General features: G+C 30.8%; 2 protein-coding genes across 2 annotated transcripts in view; one reads left to right on the top strand and one right to left on the bottom strand.

The window, feature by feature from the left end:
* The first annotated feature begins 684 nt into the window (after positions 1-684).
* Positions 685-3,714, top strand: LBR (lamin B receptor). The gene is made up of 8 exons (XM_018545577.1): positions 685-834; positions 1,348-1,564; positions 1,645-1,904; positions 2,003-2,354; positions 2,424-2,722; positions 2,812-3,065; positions 3,143-3,267; positions 3,386-3,714. Exons 1-8 carry the CDS (start codon positions 685-687, stop codon positions 3,667-3,669), a joined length of 1,941 nt encoding a protein of 646 aa, XP_018401079.1. The 3' UTR covers positions 3,670-3,714.
* Positions 3,715-6,520: 2,806 nt separating this feature from the next.
* Positions 6,521-9,749, bottom strand: part of Lcch3 (Ligand-gated chloride channel homolog 3) — a 4,681-nt gene continuing 1,452 nt past the window's right edge. Inside the window, exons 3-8 of the mRNA XM_018545539.1 lie at positions 9,164-9,309; positions 8,858-9,015; positions 8,183-8,467; positions 7,773-8,021; positions 6,986-7,215; positions 6,521-6,726 (exon numbers count right to left, since the gene is read on the bottom strand). Of these exons, the coding sequence (XP_018401041.1) occupies positions 6,574-6,726; positions 6,986-7,215; positions 7,773-8,021; positions 8,183-8,467; positions 8,858-9,015; positions 9,164-9,309 (1,221 nt within the window). The 3' untranslated portion in view covers positions 6,521-6,573. The remainder of the gene's footprint in view (positions 6,727-6,985; positions 7,216-7,772; positions 8,022-8,182; positions 8,468-8,857; positions 9,016-9,163; positions 9,310-9,749) is intronic.

Raw genomic sequence — 9,749 nt, 5'->3', positions numbered from 1 at the left:
GAGCGGTATCAAGCGTAACACTTCGCGACTTGTGGAAGTTTTATTATTTTTCACGGCGTCTCGGATATCTGCCAAGTGAAACCCACCGTTAGAGATCGCGCGGCACAGTAAGTAACATATTTGCGAGACACCCATCGCGATTTCGGATTGTCCTGGAGTTGCATTTCGATCGAGAGCTCGCTGTGAGAATCCGCACCGATACTTTCCCGCGTATCGCCAAGCGATCCCGCAATCGTTTACTTTACGTAGCTTTCGAACGGGCGGTTACGAAACTTAGCGGTACCCCGCGCTTTTCGACCGGAGAAATTCTTGCGTTTATTAGCTGTCCATCGAGGCTCTTGTGTACGCGAAACCGCTCGTTATGAAGCAATAATCGATCGTTTTTAAGCTATATTAGTATATTGCACTAAATTTAATTTATGTAAGCCAGTCGATCTAATCGTCTTGCCAATCTTGCTTTCTTAATTATCCTATACGTTATATGTATATATATGCACACACCTATACATGCACATATGCATATGTTGCATACAACATGTATATATTAACATATGTACACATGAAATATTTAGGCTAGAAAAGATTTAATTATTTAATCCAAGTTGATTATTTAATAAATAATTGTAATTAAGTTTTGAGTTAAACTTTCGAATATATATGTAGGTCTCACATATAAATCTCACAATGAAGTTTTCCGAGGGTGAAGAAGTTCTTGCCAAGCATCCAAATACCTCTGAATATTATAAAGGAAAGATTCTTAACATCAGAGGTGATCGATATAAGATACACTTTGAAACTGGCATTGAACACACAGTTAGAGAAAATGACATAAAGGTAATTTGTTAATGAAGGAACATTGTTAAAAAATATACATTACTTCAAATTTACTTTACTTTGGAGTAAAATCTGACTCGAAAAAGTAAAAATTGAGCTAGTCTAGAAAAAGAATGGCTTAATTTTTAACTTTTAAAAGTAAGATTTTACTCTTTACAATATTTATTTTAAAAATAATAGAAATTACATAGATTACAAATCTAAGCTAGCATGTGAGATGCTATTTAATATAAACAAAATGTAAAATTACAAACGTTTCTATATGTAACTGTACTTTACATATTGTACTTTAAATATTGTTTATACTGATGACTCGATGAGAGGAAAAACATTTGTAATTTTTGTATTTTACATTTTGTTTATATTAAATAGCATTTCACGTCCTAGCTTAGACTTGTAGTCTATGTCATTTCTATTGTTCTCATTTATTCTAAAAGTTTTAGAGAATAAAGAATATAAAATCAATTTGCAGCTAGTTTTATCTTTTATATATATAATATTTTATTCTTGAAGGCTGAGAGATTAGGGAGAACCTCAACCAGAACAAGCAGGAGAACAACAAAAAGCCCTACAAGATACTCTCCTAGCAGGAAGTCACCAAGCAGACGATCGCCTGGAAGACAATCAGGTAAATCCCCTGGGAGATCACCAATATTCACATCAAGAAAATTACCTATTCGTAACACGCGTCTCGCTAAGATATCTCTATCTCGCATAGATGTCGAAGGCGGTAAGTAAGCTTTGTGTGGTATGTAACATTTGTCACTCGTCTTCTGATACTCATGCAAATTCGTTCCCATTCATAAACAGATAAAACAAGCAATCATAAAGGAAGTAACGCAAAGACACTGCAGGAGAGTCCAACTGAGTCGTTGCCTCTACAGCAACGCTTGAAGGAAATTATAACTGTAACACGCAGACCGACGCTTCTAAAAACTGAACATGAATTTCAATCAGCTATACTGAGAAGTCTTGACAGAGCCGTCTCGCTTCCGGTGGAAAGGAAAAGTTACGTACAAGATTATCCTCCGGGAGAAAAAGAAAGAGGATACTCAATGCAAAGAGATCAAGTACATTTTGATAATTAATTACTAATACTCTGTTCTAACTATTCCCCTTTTTAAGCTTTACAATAGAACGGTATGTATTATATCAATAATTGTTTCAGGATATAACAAAACCTTTGCATGGAAGCGAAAAATGGGAAACAGTAGTAAAACGTGAGAAAGAAATAAATAGAGTCGACAAACCTCAAGAATGGGGTGGATGGATTGGAACATTTTTTCTCACATTTATATTACCGATATCCGTAATCTTACCACAACTCTTATGCTCGAGAGGACAATGCAAATCTTCACTTATAAAGCTTTCTACCGATGTGAAATCTTATATAAATTTATATACATTGCTGTCTTACGTTGCATTTTTAACATTATTGACTTGTATTTCGATTATACCGATTGGGAAAATATCGTACGGGCAGCAGAACAGAATTGGGAGACTTGAATATCGTATAAATGGTACATTTTTTTAATATAATGTAATTTTTAATTATGTTATTATTTTAATATTTTTCTGACATTTTTCAGGCTTTTTGAGTGCTATAGTGGCTATAACAGGATTTGGTTTATGTGTATACATGAAAGTACCGATCAGTGAATACATTCTGAATAATATTGTGCAGTTGTCAATAAGTGGATGGATTGTGGGAACGATTTTAGCTGTGGGATTGTATATTAAGGCAGGAAGAGCACCAGTAATCAATCTGAATATATATGCATCAACCAACAGCAAGATATATAATTTTTGGCAGGGCAAAGAGATTAATCCACGAATTGGCACTTTGGATATTAAACTGTTGTTAATACGAGCTTCTCTTATTGGCACGGTAATTTTATGTTTTTATTTTTCACATGGATTATATAAAATAAAATAATTAAGTTGAATGTAAGTATTATTATATTCTCTATTTTGTAGTTGATTGTGAACATAGCCATCGCGCTTAAAGCTGTTGATAATATAAAGAATCCAAATATTGAGAAAATTGATGTAGCTACATTATTAGCTGTCTTGTTACAGCTATTTTATATAATACATGGATTAATATACGAAGCTACTATCTTTACGTCTTTCACAATAATGTACGAAGGAACTGGGTACATGACATGTGTTAGTCACTTATTGTATCCATTCTTAACAACTCTCACTACAAGATTTATATTATATCAGAAGTAAGTTTAATAAATAAATGTTATATTAATGCTTTATTAAAATATTTTTTAATATTTTCTTTTTAATACATTTTCAGGCTAAAACTTGACTATTTTGTTGGCTTATCTATTTTGAGCTTTATAATGGGATATGCTCTGTATAAGATTAGTAATTCGCGGAAAGACGAGTTCAGAAAAAATCCAATTTCGCCAACAGTACCTTGTAAGTATAAGGATAGAAAAAATTATTCCTTTTTTGTCTCTCTCTCTCTCTCTCTCTCTCTCTCTCTCTCTCTCTCTCTCTCTCTCTCAAAATAAATATATATTTAAAAAATTTATAGATTTGGAAACCATTCCGACGTCACGTGGAAAGAAGTTGATGTTGTCCGGTTTATGGGGTCATGTGAGACATCCCAATTATTTGGGTGACATTATAATGCAATGGTCTATCGCCAGTATTGTTTGGACAATTGACATTCTACCGTACTATACCGCGATCTGTTGCACGTTAGTACTCGCTTACAGAGCTGTGAGAGATAATAAACGTTGTCAGATGCGCTATGGATATGCATGGGAGCAATATTGTTCACGTGTGAAGTACATGATTTTGCAACGTATATTTTAAAACAACAGAATGCATAGCATGGTATTTTTTAAATACCAAATTCTATATCAGTTATCACAAGGTAACGCTCATATTTTATAGGATCTCTAATCTTGTGCATTTTATGATATTTTTATGAGATATGATATAGTATTATAAAGTATACAATATAAAATCGGATAAGAGCCAAAAATATTTTGATAATATTAAAAGATATCACATTAGATATATAAATATTTTTTTTAAGTTTATAATATACTATCAAGTTTATAATACACCATATATGTGATGAGAACATGATCATGCAGGTTTTGATAAAGAGAAGAAAACTTGTGTATTTGTAGGATAAGTGTATACATAAGTATACTTATTAAGACATGTGCCTGTAATATCAAGCATTATAAACTTAAAAATACAAATTAAAAAATTTTATACTTTTATAAATTAGAAGAGCATAAGTGTACAATCATATGATTATTATAGAGATTATAATAAGCAATTTCTTTAAAAGATAGAATCTTTAAATAAAATATTTTCTTTTATTTTTTGGGTTTATCTTGTAATTTTAATGTAGTTATTTCCAACATAGACTTATAGTCGTATTTTTGGAGTCTATAATAGTTCACATATAGTCATATTTTTTGATTAAGAGTCTATAATAGGAGCCATATATGAAATAATATTAAGGGATTACACTAAATTTCTAAATTAAATTATATATAACAAGTTACTGTTATGAGAAAGTCACACAAATAAGAAATGATCATAATTTAAAAAAATATTACTAATTTCAATGGGATATTAAAAGTTTTAGATGGATTGTTAATAATATAAAAATATAGTATATTTGTACACTTATTTTTTATTAAATTGCTCGTTATATATATATATATATACGTACATTTAATTATTATAAAAACAATTCGTCAAATTGAATTGTTAAAAATATGTCTATTTGTCTGTAACATAATTGACAAACGGAAGTTTGAATATTCTTACATTATAAATCAATAAGTGTCTTAGCCAATTGTTAATAGAGAATATCCTATTTTACATATGCTTTTTTCTAATAAATATTTACTTCTGAAAAATAAAGATTTCTCGAAATTACATGTATGTCTCACTGTAAAATAATAAAAACAAATTTTTATATATCTATAGATCTATTCGCGGTATATGTTTAATTGCTCGAATTATTATATAGTATATTTATTCATTATATTAATTCTATTTTTATGTAGCTATATTTATTTCTTAAAATTATGTATGTAGAAATTGTCATTAAGCCACAAATGTACTCTCTCTCTACATGACAATTTTTGAACATTTTATTATAATTTTGTTGTTTAAAAAAAAATATCTTTTATATTTGTACGTAATGATATCTGATATAATTCATATTTACAAATTGTATGAATGAAAAATGACAATTAAGAAAATAATTTATAATGTGTAGAATGAATTGTATTTATTGCCAATTCATTATATTTTCAATGTATTTCTATAAATTATCATTTATACTGATATCTAATTCTCTTTTTATTTTATCAGTCGCTTTATTTGAACTTATAATTTAATCTGTTATTTATACGCACTTTTAACATCTCCCTTAACTCTATTTGGTGAAGTTGAGGGCCAGAGAACCATTTTGCATAAAAGCGAACCCTTGAGATCCATGAAAGTGAACTAAAGTGTGTAAACCAATATCACAAATATAAAAGTAATAGCTTAAAAGTAAAAAATAATAGCTTTAATAGCTTAAAGTAATAGCTTTAGCTTTATCACAAAAATGACAATTAATCATGTTAAGAATACATTCTTTCTGCTGATTTAGTCAATATACTTTTCGGTCGAGTTAAAAAAGTTTTTTTATTGGGAATACAATTAGTTCGGTCCGTTTTCCAAAAGATGATCGCCTCCAGACGAGTCATTTTTTCGAGATAGAATTCGAAAATTGCCTGAGAGATGGGAAAAAGTAGTAGCCAGCGATGGACAATACTTTAATTAATCTGTTCATTCATTTTGTTTTGAAATAAATGCATTTTTGAACACAAAAAACGGACTAAACTTATTTGTACACCTAATTTTTCCGCGCGGGAAACTTAATTTTTTTAATTATATTATTTTTAAAATAAATGAGCGATATATAGAATGTAAAATTTGGACTCTATCAAACATTATTATTAAATCTAATATCTGGAAGACTAGGAAAGAAAATTGAATTAGTTTATTCTTCTTTATTTAATTAAGAAAAAATTAACAGTGTAGAAGGTATTTTAGGTGTCATCACTTTATTAAATCATTAAGTAATTTTTTTGACGTGTAATAAATGATTGTTTAATATATAGAAATCATTTCGGGAATAAAATATACGACTTAGATCACTTTTATCATCACGAACACAAGTATCTCAAATCGATACATTTTGTTTCTCAATATCACACCACAAACTTTGTCATTCGCCTATTGACCCTTCTCGTACGAACATGACAAAGTTATCATGCTTCATTAGGAACATATTGTCGCTCGTTCGTATTGCTTATTGTTATTTATGTGTGTGTGTGTGTGTGTGTGTGTGTGTGTGTGTGTGTATGTGTGTGTGTATATATATATATATATATTTTTCTAATCAACGAAAATCTCTGTTGGCACACACGAGCCCCCGCTGTTCTATTTTTATTGATAAATGTTTCGTGGCAGTACTTTCGATTCAGTACTTTCATCACCTGCTAGTATTCGGTGGACCTTTGAAAATTTAAATTCAAATTTTAATTTGAAAATTATTCCCCGTGAAAAATATCGCACATTGTTCGATATTAAATGTTCATGCTAAAGAAAATTTGAAAGAATCCTCCCGAATCGATTGGTCCTTTTTAGGCGTATACGAGGTCGAGCAAAATTTAGATTTTAATATTCGTTCGCTGCTCAGAAGAAATAGAAGATCCAGTACACGGCGTTAAACAACATGAAGCTAACTGGGAAGATGATCCGCGAGTACTTGTCTATTACGTTCACATCCTTGATCTTCGGCATCGATACACGTAACACGGAAGCTCCTCTACGTAGAGCGTGTAACATCTACAAGATCCAAAATTGTAATTTTTTAAACTCAAATACATATATATAAATTAAATTTAAATTTTATAAGCAATTTACAAATTTAGGAATGACTTTGATTATTCTCTTCATTTTGTGCGGTTTTATATTTTTTAATTAAATATAAATTTTTTATTAAAAAAAAATGTGAAATTCAAAAGTACACAGCGAAAATGTTTGAGAATATATCCTCAAGTATTTTCTGTACAGCTGCGTTTGTCTAGGACATGCTTTTGAATACCTTTGGTTTATGCGATCTCGGGCCTCTGTATCTAAGACCGCTGTTTCGACTATGCGTGTTGTAAGTTGCAGTCCTCGACATACGAAAACTCGGCGGAAACTTGGCCGGGTCATGATCCCTTCCAGCTCCCAATGTCGATGAAGCGCTGACTATGCCTGATCTATTTCTAATGCTCGGAAGAGGTGACAATCTGAGGTCCTGAAGCTCTATAATATCCGCGTCAGTGGAGCCAGGAAAAGGCGAACTGACTTTGCTCCCTAAAACAAAATTGGATTGATCGAATAAGCAAAAAATATAAAGTTAAAATTTTGGTAGCATTGAAGGGTGATTTCAACGATCGGTTAAATAAAATTGTTAAACGTGTACTTATACAGATTATTTAAATTGTTTTAATAGCGTCGTTATGATTACACGTATGTGCTTATCTATGCTACGTGACTCCTTGCTCCTCTTTGTACTTGCTTCTATCTACAGACATTTTAAAACTTTCTTTTTATCTTGTACTTAATATTTTCTTTGAAAAAATGTTTTGTTTTAAAAAAAAATATTGAAATAACTGTTTAATAAATTGTTAATCGTTAGATAGTTAATTTCTTGTTTAGTTATTTTTATGGATACAATTTAGTAGAGATAAATATGCCAAAGCAAAAGACAATTCATCTGCGATCTTAATTTATAAAAACTTAGATAAGAAATATTGAGACATTTATCTCACACACACATATTTGTACCAGCCGGAAATCTTATTTAACACGAGCCATGTAATCGCCACAAAATTATTGATTCCATATTTGGTTCGACTTACCTGTCTTAGAAGATAATATTTTCTTTTCCTCTGTCTCTTTCTTCTTAGTCTTCTTCTTTGCTCTGGCGCCCCAATACGTGTAATTGACCGCCGCGTATTCCAGCAAGGCCGCGAACACGAAAACGAAGCACATTACCAGATAGATGTCAATGGCTTTCACGTAACTAATCCGTGGCAGTGAGCTTCTAACACCTGTCGATATTGTTGTCATTGTTAATACGGTCGTGATACCTGAAAAAAAAAGAATGATATATTATACATCCTTTATTACATTTGCCTACAATAAGAAAAAATTTTTCTTGACAATTTATTAGAAAATAAAAATCGGAAAGTTAAAAATTTATTTAATCTAATTTTAAACAATTTATAACGGAACTACTTTTAAAACGTACCGAGAGCCACTCTCGCACTAGTAGCTTCGTAATTAATCCAAAAACTGACCCAGCTGAGCATCACGATTAGTATACTTGGAAGGTACGTCTGAAAAACAAAATATCCGATGTTCCTCTGAAGTTTGAAACTTAACGAGAGCCTCTGATAGATGCCCGTCGCCAGCTTCTCCTTTCGATCGTTGGTTTCATAGCCGAGTATAGTAAATTGTGGCAATTCCGCCTCCTTGACTCCATGAACAGGAGTTTCTTTCCAGTACATTAGTACGTCGAGTACCGTATATCCATCTGAGTATTTAGAACAGCGTAACTTAGAATAATTTGTACTTCATTATTTCATTTATTCATATAAATTCATGTGCATTACAAAACTGAGTATTCTTTCATTGATCCATATATACAATTATATTTTCATATATATCCTAGATAACATTATTCCAATTAATAACATTTGTGATATTTCCGAAATGTAAATGTATAAAAAATTTAATTAAAAAAAAGATAAGAAATATTCTTTAAAAAATTGACCTTTTAAAATATTCATTTTTAAAATCTAAAGAAAAATAAGTGTATCGTAGTTTTTTATCTTTTTATATAAAAGCATAAATATTTATGAGAAGAGAATGTTGATAGATAATATTAGAATGATTGTGAATGTATGTATATTTTAATACGTACAGCTTTCAATTTCAACTGTACAATTTTGTGAATCGAGGGGATAGTAATGCAAGTCCATCATGCAGGCCAGAGTCGTTGTGAATCTCATGCCATATGTGATCGAGCCGTCACCAGATAATCTAACGAGTTTGTTGCGCTCAGTAACATCATGCAGAAAGCTGCAATAAATTCGGCAAAATGATCAGTTAAGGCAAAACTGAGAAGATTATTAAAAAGAAAGATACTTTTAAATAAAATTTTTTTAACTAAAATAATTACAAATGTTTGAAGATATTGAAACGTCATATAACTTGTCATCATAATTACCTATTTTTATCATTGGCAAAAAACGTGTCCGGAACCCAAATCTTTTCTGCGAAATCGCCACTTAATGTCAGGACCTCATCCTCGTGCGAAAAGGCGAGTCTCTCGTCCTTCCAATATTGATTTAAGTACATTGTTATCGTATAATCCTGGAAGTAATGATTAACATTACTCATAGAACTTGTTATTATAATTAATTAAAACAAATTATATACAATACACACACACACACACATATTTATAATACATAAACATAATATACCATACATTCGTTGTTTCCAAAGAGAGAAAAGAGTAAGAAGAATATAAGAATAAGAGTAAAAGGATACTCGAAAATACATTTTAACAGCATTATCATGGATGAAAAAGAAAGAAACTTCGTTGGACGCATTGACGATCGAGCGGTTATCTAAGCCCTGGGAATACGAATCCATTTACGAATCGCGACGGGGATATGAATGTCGGCGAGAAAACGAATTTTGTATTCTGACTTGTACATATGATATGATATTTCAATACAAACGTTTCCAATGCAACGCAAATGTGTCGATTTATATATGCATACAAATGTATATACTATATATATATA

The sequence above is a fragment of the Cyphomyrmex costatus genome, unplaced genomic scaffold (assembly GCF_001594065.2).
Source record: "Cyphomyrmex costatus isolate MS0001 unplaced genomic scaffold, Ccosl1.0 scaffold5, whole genome shotgun sequence".
Lineage (NCBI taxonomy): Eukaryota > Metazoa > Arthropoda > Insecta > Hymenoptera > Formicidae > Cyphomyrmex > Cyphomyrmex costatus.
The sequence above is the reverse complement of the archived record's forward strand: the minus strand, read 5'-3'. Positions and strand labels throughout refer to the sequence as shown.

What these genes read in the sequence shown, in the direction of transcription:
- LBR (XM_018545577.1), top strand. Translation starts at nt 685, where the DNA reads ATGAAGTTTTCCGAGGGTGAAGAAGTTCTTGCCAAGCATCCAAATACC. An exon ending in TTAGAGAAAATGACATAAAG is followed by an intron (nt 835 to 1,347) that starts GTAATTTGTTAA and finishes TTATTCTTGAAG; the next exon opens with GCTGAGAGATTAGGGAGAAC. An exon ending in ACTCAATGCAAAGAGATCAA is followed by an intron (nt 1,905 to 2,002) that starts GTACATTTTGAT and finishes TAATTGTTTCAG; the next exon opens with GATATAACAAAACCTTTGCA.